Source organism: Gnatocerus cornutus, chromosome 1 (assembly GCF_029298725.1).
Source record: "Gnatocerus cornutus isolate USDA-ARS CGAHR chromosome 1, icGnaCorn1.1, whole genome shotgun sequence".
NCBI lineage: Eukaryota > Metazoa > Arthropoda > Insecta > Coleoptera > Tenebrionidae > Gnatocerus > Gnatocerus cornutus.
In genome coordinates, this window is record NC_142233.1 from 26,585,529 (window position 1) to 26,606,274 (window position 20,746).

Consider the following 20,746-nt stretch of genomic DNA (forward strand, 5'->3'; position numbering starts at 1 on the left):
CACGTCAAAATAGTAAATAACGTGTGAAAGTTTTCTTTGATTTATTATTCAGGGTATATTTGAACTAATAACAAAAATTTATAATTCAGATGGGAATCACATTCGTTTCAAAACCTCATGAATTTCTGTGGCGGTTTTACCGGATGATCACCCCGAAATCGTTTCAAACAGCTTTTAAATGCAAATACATTTCATCTTAAATTCAGCAAAGCAATTAATATCTGAATAAACAGTTAAATGTATTGTGTGCCTTCCACTTTTCCCCTTTCTAGATTTGGATATTTTATAAATTCACCCTCATTAGCTTTAAGTAGCTTCTGTTCAGTGTTACTGGGATAAAATTTTATCACAAAACCTGTTCTCTTCATATCTTGCTTCTCATAGATCAACTGTTGTAGTCAGCGAGTTATTGACAAACGTTCTTCGGATCGTTATGTTTACAGAAGAAAGACAGGAAAAAAGCGGGGGAGTGGTGGAATCCTTTTAATTGTGTGGCGATAGATCGGACAAACAACACGAATACGAGAATGATATTTAACAATAAAAGGATGTCTGATGGTAAAACAAAGTTAATATTGATAATTTGAGTTCTTCGAGATATTCTCAAGAAAGCAAAAGTCAATATTGACTCGGCATTTATAGTCCGGACGTTCAGACTCCATAAATATGTTCGTACCAACCTGTTAATTACCCAGATACGTTGTTAATGCACACAATATAACAACTTATAACTTGATTGATATTTATCTTTAATTCGTTGTTTGCTCGCAGCTTGTATGGAATGAGACAGTCTCACAATACAAATTCGTCTTTGTTGTGTCATTCGCACGTTTTCTGGTTTCGTTTAGATTTGTTTTGTCGAGACGAAAATTACTCGATTCCAACAATTTTGGGATGGTTATCAGTCCGTTATCTAGGCAGCCAATGGCAATAAATTTTACCAAGCTGAAGAATGCAGTAATGGTGACATTTGATTCATGATTTTTGTAGTATTTATCGAAACGACTCCATTTCAATATCTAAAGAATTCGATGATAGTTTTCTTCAGTGCACATTTGTAATGCGGTTACATTATTACTATTGCGTCTTTATGTATTCACCTTGGAGTGACTTTTTTAGAATAGATAGATATACTTTAACAAAAGCTGTAAAGTTTTATTATTTGCTATATCTAACGTACACGATAATGCGCTAATTTTAATAATTTAGAGGCAAAATGTTAATTATTCATTGAGGGCATAATAATTAATATTATCAAAAGCAACATTCTGATATGTAAGTTAGGTTGAAAAATATTTAAATTATTCGAATGAAAATTACGGTAGAGGAAAATTATCACACTTGTCCTTCATAGAAAATCATGTTTTACTAACGTCTCGGAATTTTTTAAGAGGATAAATATGTGATAATTTATTACCATTTTATTAGCGTTTATATAAAATCTGATATCATGCTGTAAGGAGTAAAAATTTTATTTGTATATACAAAACCAAAGTAAAGTGCTTTCGTATGTTTAGTACATATTTGCACATAATTTTATGCAACAAGATTTGAATGGTCATTATCTCTACTTAACTTCTCCACTTCTAAAACCAGTGAAAGATAAAATAATACATATTATAACATTTTCGTTAAATGATCCCAGTTTCTAATTTCCAGTTGTTTACTTATTGTTGGTTATAAAAAACACCTAATTAAGTGCAGGGATAAATTCAAATTCTGCCATAAAAATAACAACAACATGTAAGGCGACACGTTTTACTTGCAATGTTTTGATAATAATTAAAACTTAAAAGAGAGTAAAATTCTGGTTTTAATTTGTACACTAGAACCGCTAATTCGTACGCTCAATAATATGAAGCAAAACCTAAAACGTGTAAATATTGACAAACTTATCTCGGCGGATGGGCAAAGTTATTGATTATTAAGGTGTACCTGTATTTTGATTTTAAATTCTTGACTAGCTTATGTAAAATGTAATCAGACAATTCAGTGATTAATCTAAACGTATTCGGTTACGAAAAAGTGGCTTTTTTAATCTTTTTAACTTAAGATTTTAACATTAGTTTTATGAACAATCCGGAATGGTAATGAACAACTTATTTTCAGGAGAGAATATAAGGCAACCCAACATACATTTTAGAAGCTACTGTTTTTGTTTTCTCTCCCATAGTGAGCCACATTAGATAAACATAAAATTTCAAAATATCCTATCTATCTTAAATTTTATAAATATTTTTGATTTCAGCGTTTGTTAAACATCGCTCAAAAATTGAATGTATAAAGTCAACTTTCTTTAATTTCATAAGGTGCTAGCAGCACGCAAAACAGGATTTTTTAAACAACGCGAACCTGAAAATCTTTATACAAATACCTAAATATAGAAACCAAAAGTTTTTTCACTTTAAACTTGCAGTCACCCTGAAATTTCACAAGATTTAATTCCTCAAAAACTTGATAACGTGTTGAAACATGTTGCTAATTATTATTATTGACAACTACGTCTCAAAAGGGTGTAGAAGAGGGGACCGTAACAGAGGAAAAAAAATGTTCACAAAATGAAACATGGAACTTCACACATTTTGAGAAATTAGCAGTCCGTTCCTTGAGAAAAAACTTTCAAATTTTTCGTCTTTTTTGTTTTTTCAGAAACGTGAACGTAATTTTTTCCTAAAGTGTTTTTTATTTAAACATAATTAAATTAAATTAATATAAATGAAATTCTTCATGAATTGAAATTTTTCCCTATACAGAGAGTTTGGAGTGCCAAATTTAAGTTGTTTTGACAACAATATTTTGTTAATTCACGTTCTGACATTTTTTTGATTTGTTTTAAAAATTGATTTAACTGCTATACTGCTAATAAGTAGACTCTTTACTTAATTGCCATATGTCTTCTGTAACGGATTATCGCTGTTCTCCTGTGGCTGAAATGACACATAATCTGCATTTTATTGATGGTGACGCATGAGGACTGTGTGAATGCACTTGCTGTTCGCGTTTCCCAAAACCGTTTCCTCTCTCCCGAGGATTATTATTTGTTGCACCACATCACCAATTAATTTTTCTTGGTCATAACAGGTTGTCGTCCATAACAGGGCGGTATCTTGATTTAAAAATTTTAGCAAAATAATACAATCAACAGGTAAAATTAGAAAAAAGGGTATCAGGCGTTGAAGTAATAATGTTAGTAAAGGGCAGGTAGATTATCAAAACATCAAGAGCCATTAACGCCGGATTGTTCATCAATTAATCAAAATGTTAGAGCAGACCCGCCCTCTTATAAATGACGTGTAATTTAGAAAAGATTACATGCTTTATAAAGAATTCATATTATTAAATCACCCACTAATCGTCCAGCCTTCATCTTGACGAAAAAAAGAGTACAACGAGAGGAACATCAGCCCTACACCATCCAAGTCGACGAATTCGAAGCTCAATGTATTCTATATACCGATAATTACATTCTATGTAGGCAGAGCAAGATTAACGATGTTCCTCGACACTGATATTAAGCGCCGTCCATCTCTACTGTTTCTCTCACACGTGAACCCAACAAGAACGGTTTTACCCAAAGCGATAACAAGAGAAATGGACGAAGGGGTTGATGCTGATTGGGGTGCAAATATAAGCGATGCTTCTCTGTCAGATTCTAGCAGCGCCATCTGCGGAGAATAAACGTAGCCGTTTTTGTATGCGGAATTCTGCAATTTGAACGCGGTTTCGGCTGATTGATAGTTTCGCTTGTCACCGCGAAAGCGATATAGAGAAATTTCCATTAATTTTAGTCCAAAGTTTGTTTTATATTAGCATTCACTTGTCTACGTTCGAGAATACCGTTCGGATCATGACTGATTAGTTTCATCATAACATCGGCTTTGTTTACACGAGTAATAAATTGCGAGAACCACCCATTTCATTTCTGTTCCACTTTGTTCTTGTAACTACTATAGAAGAGTTAACAATTTTTTTAGATATTAATGTACTCCTGAAGATCGAAAGAGTCGTTATTACACAGTTTATTGTGGATTCTTCCATTAATAGAGAAAATGCTTGACAAGAAACCTATCCATTAGATATTCCTATTATTATTCTGTTGATTAGTACTCATTTACCATATAAAATTACTCGTATTATGTAAACCTTTAAACGTTAAAACTAAATTAATTTTAACATTTTACGATTACATATTTCTAGAAATAGAACGATAAAATTGGTACGGAAGCGTAAAAGAGTCAATATATTTTATTTTAAAAAATGGCACTGTCAGAAAAAATCGCAATATTAGAAAAAAAAGTGCCAGAAGGAAAGTCGCATTGTTACAAAAAAAAGGAACTTTAAATGCAACCAGTAATACACTATTCATATGTAACTTGATTAAGAAATGTAAATCTCTATATTTTGCCATTTAAATGACGTTACTTTATTTTCAAAAATTGTATTAGAACAAGGTTCACGTTATTAGTGCTAGTTCTTTAATTTATTAAGTATTTATTTAAAGAAATAAGAGGATATATTAATATCATTTTGCCTTTTTTTAAGTATTAACTTACTACTTTTTTATACTTAATAAAAAATGTTTAAAAAAATCGCAAAACAAACAATTTAAGTTCTCACAAAAAATCGTCTTTAATTTTGAAAATTTGCATACGCTCATAGTTGGCAAAGCTCTACAAGCTAACGCAAAAATTTGTTTTTTATCACGGTTCGTTTGGCGTCGCGACGTCTAAGAAATATAATTTTTAAGGATTTTTGAGTTTTTGCGGAAATACTCGCAAATTTTATTTTTTTTCAACAAAGCAGTAATACAAATATTTGAGTTTTTATTTTAAATTTACTGCAAATAGTGTTTAAAATTTGCAAAAAATAGGCTGTTTTATCAAGTTAGTTTTCAAAATTTTGACAGAGCCACTGCGTTTACACTAAATTTTCACAAGTCACTTCATTCACTCGTATGAAGTTCAATTTTGATTAACTCAGGCATGTTGGCATGTTGCACTTTTTGAACACCAGAAATCGTTAATTTATATCGATAAAGCGACAATTTCACCAAGTAAGCTTTTGCTACAATCTAAAGCAAACCAAAGGATAGATCACATTTGTGACACAAAATACTAGACGTAATATACAGTCGCGGACACAAAATCTTAGACGTCACTTTTCTGACGTTTCAAAAATTTGAGTGTAGTCCGTGCTTTACTGTCATTGCCATTACTGACGTTTAAAACATCCAAGTATTGACAAGTTGACAATTAAGAATTATCAAGACTGAAGTATTTAAAACGAATAAAATAAGAATAGTATCTTTAGTACAGAGCGGTATGATCTACAGTCAGTTCCTTGCAATATTGGAAATACCGAAAATTTTGAAATTAAAGAATTATAACTCAAAATTGACAGTACAAAAAAGTAAGGTTACAAATTCTAAGTGGGGTTTTACACCATGCGACAATTAAATGACATTGACGTCTAAGATTTTTTGTCCGCGGCTGTAATTGGAAACTAACTTGATAAAACTGCATTTTTTCCTTAAATTTTGAATACAATTTGCATTAAATCTAAAATGACAAGTGAGCTATTTTTAACAAGTGTTGCCTGACCCTGCATAGTATCTAAAACTAGATGCAAAGACCAATTCCAGCTACGTAATTTAGTTTGACTTATGCTGAAATATAGACTAATGTCATAGAGCTAATGTGCAACTTGTTTTTTTTTGGAATATACTATTTTATGTAATTTGAATGTCCTTCGTTAGAATCAAATAATCTCTATGAAGACCATTGTCGATTTCAACTCCGATTTGCAACAAAACAAATTTATTTTCACAATAACCGAATAGTTTAAGTTTTGAAACCCAAACAAGTTCTCATTGAATGTCATTGATTCATTAAATTTTACGAACCTGGTGGACGTTAAATGCAAGCCAGTATAAAACTGTCAAGTTGAATGAGATTATTTTTTGTGCGACTTTTTTCTAGCAATGCTAATTTTTAAAATTTGTTGGAATTTATTTTTGAAAATCCGCCAGTTGATCTTCTGAAAACTTTTTATTTACTTCTTACATCATTACGTTCGGCCACGACAATAGTACCACCCTATTATTATTTTTTTGTTACCTCAAAAAATGTAATAATAAGCAATTAAGAAATTATGTATTAATCTCTTTATTGAAATCAGTAGTGTTTCGACTTTTAGAGGAGACGGTCGGTCGGTTCTAATGTGTGTGCTACAAAGTGGAGAATGCTGTACTAAGAAAAAATATTGCAAAGTAGCATCACTCACTTATTTAATCTGTTTTCCAAATTCTATAAAGTTTTGTATTTTGCGTTTTCGATTTTGTATCTCTTTTTTTACCTTTATCGCGTCTCGTCACCACATCGTCAATACCGCCGGAACCGCGCCGTCCGCGAATGTTAGAATTAAAAGCTGAGGTTCGCAAAATATAGTGCCGAAGTAATTTTTTGTGCGTGAGATAATTTATTAGTGTCTTAAAAGTAAAATTAAAGTCGTATGAGTGGTGGCTAAATCCTTGAGGGAGATGCAGTGGTAGGAACGTGACGATTCGGCTTCGAAATCAGGATTAAAGGGTAAGTTAACTGACAGTTTAAAAATGTGGGTTCAAATTTTTAATTATAATATTTTATTGCAGTAGGTCCATATATAAAGATGATGGCGATTGGATCTAAGAAGATAGGATTTTTTCCTTTTGGTGGCGGAATTTGAACGACGATGAACCTCGCGATGACAACATATAGTATTTTTTCATTCAGAGTTGCGTTTGCGTTTTTTCCACGGAGTGCAAATGTTAGTACTATTTTGTTAGAGTATGTTAACATGCAGGTAAGACAATATTATATTTAGATAAGTGAACTCTTTATCGCGATCAGATACTTTTTCTTTCGAGTTCGCTTTTGCGTTTTTTCCGCAAAGAGTTAGTGCTATTGTATGGTAACCCAAGCCCGGGCAAACGAGGATGAGGGCTTTTTGACAACTTTAGTTAGCAATCTGTTCAAAGTCACTTTTCTTGTAACTGTGCAGTTTTTCGTGGAGAATGTTTCAGATCAAAGCGGAATTCAGAATTCCACAAATTCCAAAGACATCTTTGTAGCGGCAAAATCGAAATGTTTGTTCAGACAGAAAAAATGGTAAGTTCCTTTATTTTATTTTCTATTAATTTTAAATCAGCAATGTGTTTGATAGAATAGATACCAATTTACTACCAAGCATCGTCTTCGAAAGGCTCGAAAATTCTTAGAAAATGTGGCGCAAAAAACATAAATGTGACTACTAAATTCACATGAAGCGTTTCGTTGCCAAATAGCAGACAACAGTATAGTGGCGATAGATCGACCACGAAAATGGAAAAAAAGATCACCAACTTAGAAAAATATTTTATTCAAAGTATAAAAATTGGATGCACATTAATATAAAATACATCAATCACAGCCGCATAAAATATAGAATATAGACCAAATTACTAAATAATAAAACATAACAGACTAAATTTTAAAAATACCATTTCTATAGACATTTTAAAAAACAAATAATATCGGTAAATTATTGTTACGTAGTGAACAGCATTAGTATTAGTCTTTTTTAATTATGCTAATGTTTGTACCCTCTTTTCCACACAGTATCTTTCAAATAAACTAACTGCCCACTAGCAATCAGGTCTTCAACTAAATCAGTAAAACCTAACTCACTAGCAATCCTGTATTTCATATGAACTGATGTTAATCTATTCAAAATATTCTTCATGCATTTGATTTCATTAACTGAGTTAATATTTGAAACGATAAACTTCCTAGAAATATCGTGAGCTAATGTATCGGTAAGGGGAAGATGTTTAAGAAAACCCTCCAAAAATATAACATTGTTTTTCACCACATATTGCTCGTAGAGAATAGTAGCCCAATCAGGATGGAAACTGTAGGCATCCACCAGTATTAGCGACTGCTCAAAACTGAAAAAACTCAATTATAGAACTGTGTAATTTACATTATGTAACGTACTTTAATTTTGATGTAACCAGACTAATGATTTGAGATTTCTTTAAATTTAGGAGACATATCGCTGATGTGTTTGAAGACACTTCGTTTAGACAAGCTAACTGAAGAGCTATAAGCTCCGCTTGCTTTGCGGAGTTTTTAGCTTTCGTGAGCTTCTCACCTTGTAAATGGAAGTCGGTTGCGTGGATGTAGTTTTCCATAGTCTGTAATGTAAAACTACAACAAATATATTACAATAATTTGATTTCTTACTTTATTCAAACAAATCCTTGTACTCTCAGTATTTTGCAGTAAAACAAAAGGCTCTTCCTCTACTGTCAATTTGTTGTTTTCCATCTCTAAAATTGATATTGATATAAGATTTTTGATAACATTCTGCGCCTCGCGCTCCCAAAGTAAGGCCACTTCCGAAAACAAAGCAAAGTGCAAAGCGACAATCTTATAAAGATCTTTGTTTTCCGGACAGTATTTTCGAAGATATTCCAACAGTGCAACTTTAAGAGTGTTGTCTTTTCGAAAACCTTTACGAAGCAAGAACTCAAACTGGTCATTCTCATTTAAAATTTGAAAAACGTAGTTCATTTCGGTATATCGAGCAACTCCTGTCAAGAGTCGTACCATCATTTTCCAATCTTGTAAAATCAACAAATTTGAAATAACTTCTTTGGATTTCTTCAGAATGATCGTAATTCCTTCCATATTGCAATCAGCGGTAAAACAATCATGAGCTCGTATGATAAGTTCAATAACCAGGGCCAATTCTGATGGCTTAAAGTCTTGGCCGGACTCAACTTGGGCTCTGTGCAAAGTGCTCGCATAGGAGTAGATTTTGTATCCCAATAGAGAACAGTTATCTTGAAGAAGTTGAAGAATGGATTGGAAATCCTCATCAACATTTAAATCCCACATGACCAAATGCTCAAGATTCAATTGCGTGTATGTCGTTGTTGCGTTGATGAGTTCTCCACACACAAAATCAACAATCTGAAAAAAAAATAAGAAGAAGATAAAACGGGCTGACGAATTACCTCTTGTTTCGACCATTTGTACGCCAAAATAAAATCGTGGACCACATCAAGTTTGTTCATACAATTATCTTCTAAAGCGTCTTTTAGAATCTTCATGTAATCTACTGTTAACACCACAACTTGATATGGAATTTCAATATTGATACTAATCCGATAATTCATAAAAATATTTTGTCCAATTTCAACTCCATTGTGTAAATGCTCCGAGAGGATCTTCAAAATTGCTAGTGTATCATTTGCACATGAATCCACTGTGTCGGTTTGCATCTGTAAAGAAACTGCAGGACTGTGTGACGCTGAAAAAATTAATTAAGTGTGTTCTTCTTCTTGTAAGTTACTTACATGAGCTGAAACTTGAGAACTTCGTTGATAAAAACGTCCTCCTATGACTGTAAGTTCTTAAATAATTCACATTAGACAGTAAAAGTCGCTGTTGAGCGTTTAATTGATATGGCAGTAAAATGCCCTCAGCGAGGCTATGACACAACTTCAAAGTCTCCAAATCTGCACTCTTACAACTAAACATTTTTTGTAGCTTCAGAGCGAGCCAAAAGTTACTCTTGTTCAAAATGTAAGCAATGATACGTTCCAACTGCGTCATAAAATCTTTATTAAGTTCCCCTTCATACGGAGTGACGTTTTTTAATGCCTCGGTTAGATCTTTATACAAGTAGGTCGTAGGTTTGATATCAAAGACTTGAAGATCTCGATGCTTTTCTTCAAGAAGCAGAAAAGCGAGCCACATTTTCTTCTCCAGTTCATAGCGGGATGTTAACTCATATTGTGAGCTCCACTCCCAAGCCAGTTTCAACAAAGTGAATTTTTCCAACAGATCGGTGATCTTCTTGGTACAATCTAAGTAAAACTCGACAACGCAGTCCGCGGTTACGTGATATTCCACAAAAGTTGAATTGCAACTGTTCCAAAACGTTAAATCTTTCCGGTGACTCATTCTATTTTGCCATTCTTTAATGAGGATCAAATCCGGAGGTAGATTTTCGATTTTCGCGATTTTTAAAGCCACACTGTATTGGTGTTTGTCTAGAAGTTCGTTGATGCAGGATATAATCGCCTGTCTACTTGTTTTAATGTCGAACATAAGTTTGATGTTAAGACACACACCGCTGTTGTTGTAGTACAAAGTTTCCAAGATGGTTAACAAGTTGTTGAAGTTTGGGTGCTCACTAAGGATGTAAGTCCAAATTTCGATCTTACATAAATATTTAACAATCAGAATTTGTTCGTACAAAGAATTGCAATTGTATTCCAGTAGCGTGGATATGAGTTTTATTGCTGTTTTCTCTATCCACACTTTGTTGTTTAGATATGTCATTTCATGGTCGGTATCAGCGATAATGCTGTTTTTACGAGAGTTCTTGAGAAGTGACTCAAAAGTGGTTATTTTCGAAATGGGATTTGTTGTTCTGAAATCGAGTTTGTGGCAGGAATTCAGAAATTCCATCAGATATTTTAGAGGATTTTCCTAAAATAAGATAAAAAAAACAGTTAGAGATTGCTAAACATTTTGTAAAAATTAGTAAAAAAAAGTTAAAAACAAACCCGGCGCAGCCACCATTTATACTTCTTTTCTTTGCATGATAAAAACAAACTAACAATTCTAGTTAGATATAATTTATAATTATCTTGAGAGAATTGTTCTTGATGGCGTTCTCCTTCACCCACAAACTAATTCTAGACTAAGCAAACTTCCTGAAAAACTTACCGGCAAAAATATCTCAAAGCTTTCTAAGACAGTTCTCGGAAAACAATTCATCATACACTCCTCCATCAAAATCGACACTGCTTTCGCAGACATAGCAGTGCTTTCGTAGTTTGTGAAGACTTTGCACAATTCGCAAGACACGGCAAGCCACGTCAACCAATTTGTAATGACAGAATCAGGCTGAAACCAAAAATAAGAACATGATAACATCACCAACAGTAAACTTTACTTCATAACTTGTTGCTAGAATTGCCAAAAACGGATTGCGGTAAAGTTGACTAGCCTGCAAGAAGGCCTTTGGTGGATCGGTACTATTGTGACACCTAATCAGCGTTTGAAGTAGTGTCGCTTTGATGTTAACAACGTCGATTTCGAAGAGGTCAGAGTTTGAAGAACTTCCTCCACTGCCAAAACTTGACTGTGATTTTATAGATTGCGAAGTATGTTGATTGATTGTTTCGAGACTCGTGCGGACACCAATTTTCGATAACAGATATTTCCTCGAGTCTCTTTCTCGAATGAGAATGTTCTTCTCCTCCACTTTTATATCGTTGACCACGCCGTGAGTTAAGTGTTCCAACATATTCGGGCTCTTGAAAAATTGTATTAACAATCTAATCTGATCAACGGGATATTGATAAATTTGTGCTAAAAGTAAGAATGGCAACCACAAGTTCCGACTGGCAAAAAGTCTGAGCAAAATCTCCGGTAACTTTATTTGGCGTAGTTTACTGTACTCAATAACAAGTTCGTAGATTCTAAAAGCTTCGGTTAAATCACCACCAGTGAGAAAGCTCTTGGATTCAATTTTTTCCATCAGCAATGTCTCCAGTTGGTTTCGTACAACGTACGAGTCCGTTTCATTATTAGATAGTAGTCTCAGACAAGTTTCTTTTTCTCTTAAAACTCTTGCCACCGTCACAAAAACTCTAACTGGCGTAGAATCAGCGCCAATAATTTCAAGGAACGAGACACAACTCGAACAAAGTTCGTCGCAGTCGAAAGCTTTCACGGCGATTTTACAAGTTTTCCACACAATTTTGTCTTTGGGGTCTTCGCTGGGTGCGTTTAACTCGTTTAAGATTAACAATTTTGCGGCTGTGCTGGGACGAGACTCTTTCAGATAGAATTTATAATCCAGTTGTTTAGAGTATCCGTAATTTTGTACAAGTTCTGTTGTGTACAAGTGAGTTAGATCGTTGTTTGCAAATCTAAATTCAAACAGCAACTTCGTATCAACTCCCAGATGTTTCTCAATCAAACTGTAGAGTTCTGAGCGACATGGTGGAGGCCCGTTGATCTTGTTTACAATTATTCCGTTCAATATTTTAAAATTGTTTAACATTCTATCTATACAATCGTTCATTTTTACGTCGTTTATCACAAGTGTTTCATTTTTCAGTACTGTATTAAAATCAATGTCTTTGGTAAAAAGTAACAATGAAAGAAATAAAACAGGAGACTCGGAAAAGTAGGTAACGACATCGTTTGATAGGACTCTAGCTACATAAAAAATGTTCTTACTCAGTAGAGTTTCATTGAAATTGTCTACCAGTGCTCGAAAATCATTCATTAGCTTCAAATGTTCATCCTTTTGTCTTGTTACCGGAATCTTAAAGTTCTTCAGACAACTATTTAAAACGTTATAAAGTTTGTTTTCTATGCAATAGTCTATCAGTAGTTGCAGAAACGAGTTAAAAACGGTCTGATTTTTTTCTAGAATATCGTATAGGTTGGCCATACTGTAAGAATTTTTCAGGCGCTTCAAGATTAATAAAAAATTGTTCTTTTCTTCATTCTGAAATATTCCGAATCTGCTAAATTCATTAAATATCGCATTCCTGAGGTGATTGGAGATATCTAATTGTTCATCGGACACCACGTCAACCATTTGGTTTGTGATGGGAAATTTCTTAAACAGTTCGATCATATTTCCATCCCCGAAATCGTCGTTTGAGTGTCGGATATTTATCCACGTTATTAACAAATTTAAGTCGTTGTTAATTAACAAATGTCGCCACAAAACATCACCAGTTAAAAACGCGTTCAGTTGTGTATCTAAAATAAGAAAGAAATTATGAAATGACAACACAAAAAAAGTTGTACCTTCAGTTTTTAGATATAAAACCACAGCGACTTCAGATTTCATACTCGGAGATAGCAGTTCCAAACTTTCCAAGCTCGCTACCGTAACTTTGTAATCAGAAAGCAACTCCGCGTGTTCAAAAATCATATTTAAAAAACTCCACAACTGTCTTAAATTTTCTTTTAGTTGTCCCGATTTAATTAAATGGTTTCCAATATACTCGCGTATTTCCTTGTTGGATGTTGTGTACACAATTTTTTCAAACTCAGTCGCTGCATCTATTTCAATGTTCTTTAAAATGTGGGACGCTTTGAAGATTTGTTTCCTTTGTACCAACTCGTGAACCCATTTGATGACCTTTGAATACAAACAAAGTATTTAAATTATTTATCGTCTATTGTAATACTTCTGTTCTGAACCACGTTTTAGCATCCTCAAATGAAATTTTTCTTCGAACTGAAAGAAAGGTGATGGCTAAATGTACATGGACACCTTTTGCAGCAGCTTCTCGAGCCACCTCTTTGTCGCCGATGTCCGTCCAGCCGTGCCAAACTCTTATCGTTTCTTTGTTTAAACTTTCAGGAGTGGAGTTCATTTTTCTAAAATCAAAATAATAAAATTCATAAAATAAAAGATACCTAAAATTCAGCTTACCAAAAAGGTTTTCAAACAAAAATAAGAATTACACAAATAACATAATAATATGATAGACGTCAAAGTGACAGCTGATAAAGGTTAACCTCACAAAAACATATGATCGGAGTTAGACAACCAACTAAACTTTGTATTCAAGTAAACAAGAAAAGTTGTGGAGTGTTTAATGATGGAAAATGAAGAATATTTTTACAAGGAGCTTCCCAAAATTGTTATGATTCATCTTAATTTTTGGGAAACTTTTGACTGTTTTTTGTAGGAGCTCCATGCACACCTGAATGGCTCCCTGAGTGCAAAATGTCTGGAAAAGTTGGGGTCCACTCGAGAGAATATACTGGAATTTCAAAAACTAACCCAATCTTTGATTTCTAACGAAAAAAGATTACAAGAATGCTTCAAATTATTTAAAATAGCCCACAATGCCACCAACAATAAGGAAGCAGTTTTCCAAGCAACACAATATGTAATAGAAGAATATCACAACAACAATGTTGTATATCTTGAGCTGAGAACCACTCCAAGAGCTGAAGAAAACATGACTAAAGAAGAGTACATTGAATCCGTTATAAAAGGAATTAAAGAAACAAAACTTGGAATAATAACAAAAGTATTGTTGTCTATTGATAGGTGTCATAATTTGAAGACGTCTGAAGAAGGCATGGAATTGATAATAAGAATGAAAGATAAATATCCAGATGTTATTAAAGGTGTTGACTTATCTGGGAATCCTAAATTTGGGTGTTTTAATAGTAAATTATTTGAAAAAGCTCGTAACAGTGGGCTATTTGTGACTCTGCACTGTGCTGAGGTTAAAAACGATGATGAAGTGAAAGAGATCTTGGATTTTAGGCCTGATAGAATAGGACATGGGACTTTCATAAATCCGAAATATGGAGGTTCTCAGGAGTGCTGGGAGATGTATTTGGAGAATAAAATTCCTTTGGGTAACGATTTTTTTTATTATTTTTACTAGATCTGATTCTAATAATAAAATTTTGTTTAATTTTCAACGTATTTTAACCATTTACCAATCTCCAATTGGTCAGATCAGTTTTTTTATTAATTCAATATTTCATTACCTAATTTTATTAGCTTTATATTTATTATTTCCGCCTGATTCATATTGACTTCTTGTGCTCTTTTCAACTAGGAAACTATTTTAATATCTCTTTGCCCGGGATTATTTTTGTATCGATTTTGTAATGAATTGTCATAAATTGTTTTCCTAGAACTAGTTCTTAATTAGAGAAATACATATTTACTAAGAAATTTGACATAAAAATGTAACTGCAGCATAGGAAAGTTACTAAAAATTAACACAATGTCTGCAATAAAAAAGCAGTAAATTAAACCCTAAAATTTATGTCTGTTTTATGAAAATTTCCCGGAAGTCATATTTTGGCAGTGACCCCGTGCATCCAATTACTGATTAACTTTGGAGTTTTTTTTATCCTTGTATACTTTGCAAGCAACGAATTTTATTTTTATACAGCTGTTCCAGTGAAATTCAAATTTGATTGCAGAAAGTTGCCTGACATCCAACGTTTTGTGCGGAACCGCTGAAAGTTATAAGGAACATCACGTGCAAGAATGGATTAAAAGTGGCCTTCCATACACGTTTTGTGTCAGTACTAATAAAACAAACTAGAATTGTTAAAATAAAATGGTTTGTAGACTGATGATAAAGGAGTTTTTGGAACTTCAATGTCCCAAGAATTACAACTGGCAGCAAAAAACTTCAATCTCTTTCATGAGGAAATATGGAACATCATGTACAATTCGACAAACTACTCATTCGCTTCTGATTCGGAGAAGATTTTTGTACAAGGGATTTTACAGGAATGGAAATTAAAAAATCACTTCTAACAAAACAGTTATGTATGTCACATTATAAAAAATACAATAAATAACTTATGTTAAATACTTGTAAATTAGGTTTTGAGATCGGTTGTAAATCATGACATACTGAGGCGGTGTAATACACTTTGTTTCATAAATATTTACTTCTTTTCACTTGGCAATAACTGGTAGTATGTCAGGAGTCACGACCTTGAAATTAATACAATTTAATCGAGTGTTTTAAACTCAATTAATTAAAAACTGCTTTTTATGCCGGTTTAAGCCACGAGTATTTTAACACTGCATATCAAAAGATAATCTAAACAAGAACAATTGCAATTAATAGGATTAATAAGGGCACATCACAATTTTGTCACACAGATTTTTCAACTACCTAAGAAATTAATCTAAAGGCTAAGCTGCCATCTAGAAACATCAAAATACTAAAACATTACGACTATATACCCGTCCTCAAGTGATTGATTTTTGTAATTTGTTTTAGTAATACCGTTAAAAATCATTCCTTTGACTTGAATACGAAATATGGGCACTGGGTGTAAAAATATTGAAACAACAAATAATGCTCGAGAGAACACAACTGCACAATGTGTTAAATTCAACAACCGATTTAATTTGGAGTCTTAATCCATATAGTATCTTATCTACCCTGTTTCCCCAATACCATCAAGGCGACGGCGACTGTTTGAATGGTCACTAAAGAGCAGTTTTAATTATTAAAATTCAATTTACATGTTGATGGAACATGCAGAACACATACCATTTTAAAAATACTGATTTTTCTTAAATTTCCTAGGATAGCTGGATATTATAACTAACAATAAATTTCGTATAAGGCAAACTTACAAGCACAACAGGTACTAAAATGCAATTCTTGTGATGGAGCTTGGGGTATCAAAAGTATTACATACTTAGCAATAAATTTTAGCCTCATTATGGCGCTATAAAATAAATGATAAATAAAATATAAAAATATCAACAACAAACAAATGATTAAACACATTAAATGCAATAATTGGTCTTGCTGTGTTTTATTAAATGATCGTTAAACACAGTTTCAATTTTTTAGACATTTATATCTAAAATATATACATGCAGTACAATTTCAGCGCGAAAGACTTGGGTTCCTGTAGTCATAAACGAACGATAAAATCCACATAATTCAACAAAAACACAACTTCTAGTTATAACAATGAGCATAAAGTTACGTGTCGATAGTAATGAAGACTGAGCTGCTGTTCTCAAAAGTTTTAACGTTAGGCATCTTTGTTATTTTTATTTATTACTACAAATTCGTGTTGACGTATTCTTATTGCCAATTTAACGCATTAAACGGTTGCGACCGTGTCGTCGAATTTAAAGATTAGTTTTACTTTCTCGAGGCTAAGGAATCTGCATACCGGCAGATCTACTGTTGCATTGAAGTTATTTGCATATTTTGTGGTGTTCAGTCTGCTAGTTTTAATTGGGTTAGCTGTATTTAAATTGCTACAAATTTTGAAACAGAACATTTTCGATGTGTTTTTAGTATAATAAAATACAACTGAATTCTTTTTTACGTAGGAAGCGACTTTATTTTCTTCTTCTAATTAAAATATTCGTAGTATGGATTAGGTTTCTAATGTCTTATTAGTGCTCAGTGTCGTAATATAAAAAAGCTAAGCCAAAAGACAATTTAAAAAAATAAAAATTGGTTCTTTATAATATTTGTAAAAGTGTTTATACGTGGGTAGATTTCCTTTAACATAAATAAGAAAAAAGTTCTAATTTTGGCATGTCCAACTTTTATATTATTTGTTAGATTTATCTTCATACATATTGGTTCTTAGGAATTCCAAGAGCTGAACGTTTTTGTCCAATCAAGAGGACGTAAACATCGGTATCAAATTTCCTGGTATACATTTTTAGGTTTATAAAAGAAAAACTGCTAAAATTATCACCGATGCAGAAACAATCTATTAACGCACTTAAAATTAATGCGGAAATAGCTCTCTTACTAAGTTAAGAGATTATCACTTACATATTACGGTCACATATTTCCAATTAAAAATTTAAAAAAAAAGTTTTTGCAAAAACCTTTTCAAAATTATAGGGAAAAAAGGCAAAAGTCCTATTATTTAAAAATGAAAATGTTTTCTCTATTAATCGATATCTTATATACCAGTATTTTCGCATAATGATCTCTACATCAATAACAATGTCATATTATGGAACTAAGAGAAACCTATTGAGTAGACGATTTATGGCCGCAAAATTTGAAAGTTAACGGCAAGATGATCATAATAATCATAATAAAATCAGTTGAAGAGCTAAAATATTTATACCAACAAATAGAACATTTCATCGAAATTCGTAAAATCGGACGAAAAAAATTACAAGCAGCTCTTCGTATATTCGATACTTTTCATTCATCATTTCCCTGCTCTAGTTCAATACTGAGACTGTTTTTAGAAAAACCAAATTCAAGCTTTTTCCCATAAAAATGTCTTACAAACAATTAAAATATCACCATTTTTATTACATATGTGACAAGTATTTTTTAAACCAAATTTACAGTCCTCTGTAAGAGGAAAAAGTTAGTACCCATAAATTCTTGGGTTTTTCATGGTCATTCAATTGGTCATGCTCGAGTAGACCAGGAATGACCCCAAAGCTTAAAAAAGAGAGCAAACATATAAAATCGGATAATCTATTTTTAAACACATGTCTTCATATCACACGATGATAAAATTTTTAACAACACAACACGTTAATTTTAATACTAATCGTGTCTTCGAATCTAATTAAGGAAGAATTATTTACATCCATTTGATGCCTGTCTCCGCTTTTGATATTCGTTGTAGAAGCTCCGAATTTGTTGTCGTCTATGTCTATTCAAGATTAAATACAAACTATTTTGATAAATTATTGTACATTCGTAATACTCATTTGTGCATTTGGGTATCAATCTTAAAACTTAAAGTGCTACTCTGACTAACTATCTGGAGATAAAAAAAACCGATTTGGCACTTGTTAGTACTCACCTTTACACATTGGAGTTAGTTACTTAATTAAAAAGTTATTTCAAGTTTTATATTTAGTGGCAGTAATGGGATTTTAGTCAGATTAAAATATCTGTCTTAATGTCTTGTGTCGTTATCCAATATTTTTAGGAATAGCAGCTTCAGTTACGTGTTAAACTATACATATTATATTGTATCTATGTTCTTGGATCCTCACATTATCTATGAAAATACTAGACTAACAACAGTCTATACAGTTCTATTACAAAAAAAGACAGTAATGTCTGGTGTAGCTTTAGTGGTTTAAATATCAGTCATATATCGCCATTCTTATGCATGTGATTCTACTAAAAGGTGAGGAGCAAAACTATAAATGGCGAAACACCTCAGTTGATTAAATCGGGCACATAACGCGGAACCCAATCAACATCAAACATGTTACAAATGTAAATGATTGTCTGAGGTGGTAAAATCAAAATGTTTAGCTAAAAGTTATGAACTAAAGCTTGCATGTCTTTTTCTTTTGAAGACTAGAGCGAATATACTCCTTAATCTCCACCACTTGCTATGACGATGTGGTTTCCGATCGTTAACAGGCCCAAGTTTTTCTCGCTCTTTATTTCTTATCTCTCTAACTAAAGTGTGGAAAGCATCATCAACAAAAGTACGAAGAGCAGCAGAAGTTTCATAAAAAGGACACGCAAATTGTCGCGCTAAGGTCCTACCTTCTTCAGTCGTTACCTTTCTTTGTGATTGAAGGTCAAATTTATTACCCACAAGAACTAAAGGTGTGTCTTCGGAAGCTCGCACTTTTTGAATTAGTTTTCTATATTCCAGTGCCTCTTGGAAACTGTGGCGATCTGTAACGCTATAACATATCAGGAAGCCCTCTCCACAACGCATGTATTGGTCTCTCATGGCAGTGAACTCCACTTGGCCTGCAGTGTCTAAAATATCTAAAAGAGCTGCTTCTCCATCAATAACTGCTTGCTTCTGATATGAATCCTCTACAATTTACGTGTTAAAGACTTCAATCACAAAGAGTCTTCAACTTACCAATAGTAGGGTCATGATAATCCAGAAAACTATGATTTACAAACTGAAGGGTGACAGCTACAACACAAGTCTTAGAACACTTTTCACAAATTAATTAGTCAGTTTCTACCTGATTTCCCGACACCTCCATCTCCTAAAACAACGATTTTGTAAACTCTCAGACCTCCACTGGTTTTATCTTGGGTGTTGCTAGCACCGGCAGTAGGTCTGTCTTCCACTTCTGTTCCTTTCCCTGATCTGTTTGATTCTTGACGTGATAACTTTCCTTTTTTCTTGTGACTAGCCTCACCCGCCATTTTCTAAAACTGTTCAATGCAGTCTTGATGAGATGACACTTTTGAACTCTTCCTGCTTCTTTTATTTTTCACATTTATAATTTTTGCCACCCCCAAATCTTCCCGCAGGTCATTTTGAGGATGACATTTTGAGACTTCAACTGATGTGCTGCCATCTGTCCAATGCAATCGGAACAGAAGAAATATCACTACAGGTTTCTACACTCGGTAAAAACAATTTAAATGTAGAAAAGGCGCAAAATGCAACACTCCGTTTTTCGAGTTTATGAATATTTACCAATTTTTTGTAATAAGCGAAGCACGTTAACAACTGTTGAAATAAAGTTACACGTGATTCGTTCTTTGTGTTATTTTTAAATCTTCAGTCTTTAAATAATTTTGTTTTAATGTGTTCCATTAGGATCTTAAAAATCGAGTGCCACAGCAGAATAAAAATAAAAGTGTTAATCACAGTCAAATGAGATTTGGTAGCTTTGGCATCGCTACGTTTTTTAATCATAATCTGATTATTGTCTAATTTTATTGAAAGCTGTTAAAAACGGAACTCCCAATGCTCTGATGCGAGAAATTTGCGGAAATGAGGGATGGGCAAACTTACTTAACTTTAATACTTCTGAAATCGCACAAAGCTGATCTTTATAACTGATTTATTTCGTTTTTACATATTGATTATTGATTAAGGGAGGCATTTCCTTTCACAGGATGAACAGGAAAACTTGAAATTGGTGGTAAAATAAATAATTTCAGCTAATTTTAGTCAAAAATTAGAAACGAAAGGTTATGGGTTAATGGATCCGGTGGAACAAAAAGTTACAACGAAACAACTACATTATGACTTAGTAAATAGGAAATAAGGTTATGATGGGGTCATTGCATCAAACAAGACCAAATTGAGGTGTCTCTGAGATGTCCGTAAAGATTTGCAGACGTAAGAAGTGATCATCACTTACCTACTTGTAGCGGAAATCAAGCCAAAGTTACGAGCCATGATCGTATAAAGAGAAGACGATACCACGTACAAGATCCAAAAAATAA

The 20,746-nt window shown here is 33.1% G+C and overlaps 3 protein-coding genes across 3 annotated transcripts; 1 reads left to right on the forward strand and 2 right to left on the reverse strand.

Annotated features, from left to right (window-relative positions):
- Window positions 1-7,399: 7,399 nt before the first annotated feature.
- On the reverse strand, window positions 7,400-13,587 carry LOC148181102 (spatacsin). Its single transcript, XM_088050278.1, has 10 exons — window positions 13,501-13,587; window positions 13,253-13,445; window positions 12,867-13,203; window positions 10,990-12,818; window positions 10,761-10,940; window positions 9,380-10,520; window positions 9,038-9,333; window positions 8,262-8,993; window positions 8,013-8,212; window positions 7,400-7,963 (listed from the first exon to the last, which is right to left on the reverse strand). The coding sequence occupies exons 2-10, from the start codon at window positions 13,439-13,441 to the stop codon at window positions 7,606-7,608; spliced, it is 5,262 nt and encodes a 1,753-aa protein (XP_087906404.1). The 5' UTR covers window positions 13,442-13,445; window positions 13,501-13,587; the 3' UTR covers window positions 7,400-7,605.
- Ada (adenosine deaminase-like protein) lies at window positions 13,576-15,497 on the forward strand. The gene is made up of 4 exons (XM_088050279.1): window positions 13,576-13,711; window positions 13,760-14,444; window positions 15,024-15,124; window positions 15,175-15,497. The coding sequence occupies exons 1-4, from the start codon at window positions 13,667-13,669 to the stop codon at window positions 15,364-15,366; spliced, it is 1,023 nt and encodes a 340-aa protein (XP_087906405.1). The 5' UTR covers window positions 13,576-13,666; the 3' UTR covers window positions 15,367-15,497.
- LOC148181104 (GTP-binding protein Rit1-like) lies at window positions 15,175-19,858 on the reverse strand. The gene is made up of 3 exons (XM_088050280.1): window positions 19,525-19,858; window positions 19,416-19,472; window positions 15,175-19,366 (listed from the first exon to the last, which is right to left on the reverse strand). Exons 1-3 carry the CDS (start codon window positions 19,709-19,711, stop codon window positions 18,852-18,854), a joined length of 759 nt encoding a protein of 252 aa, XP_087906406.1. The 5' UTR covers window positions 19,712-19,858; the 3' UTR covers window positions 15,175-18,851.
- Window positions 19,859-20,746: the final 888 nt, after the last annotated feature.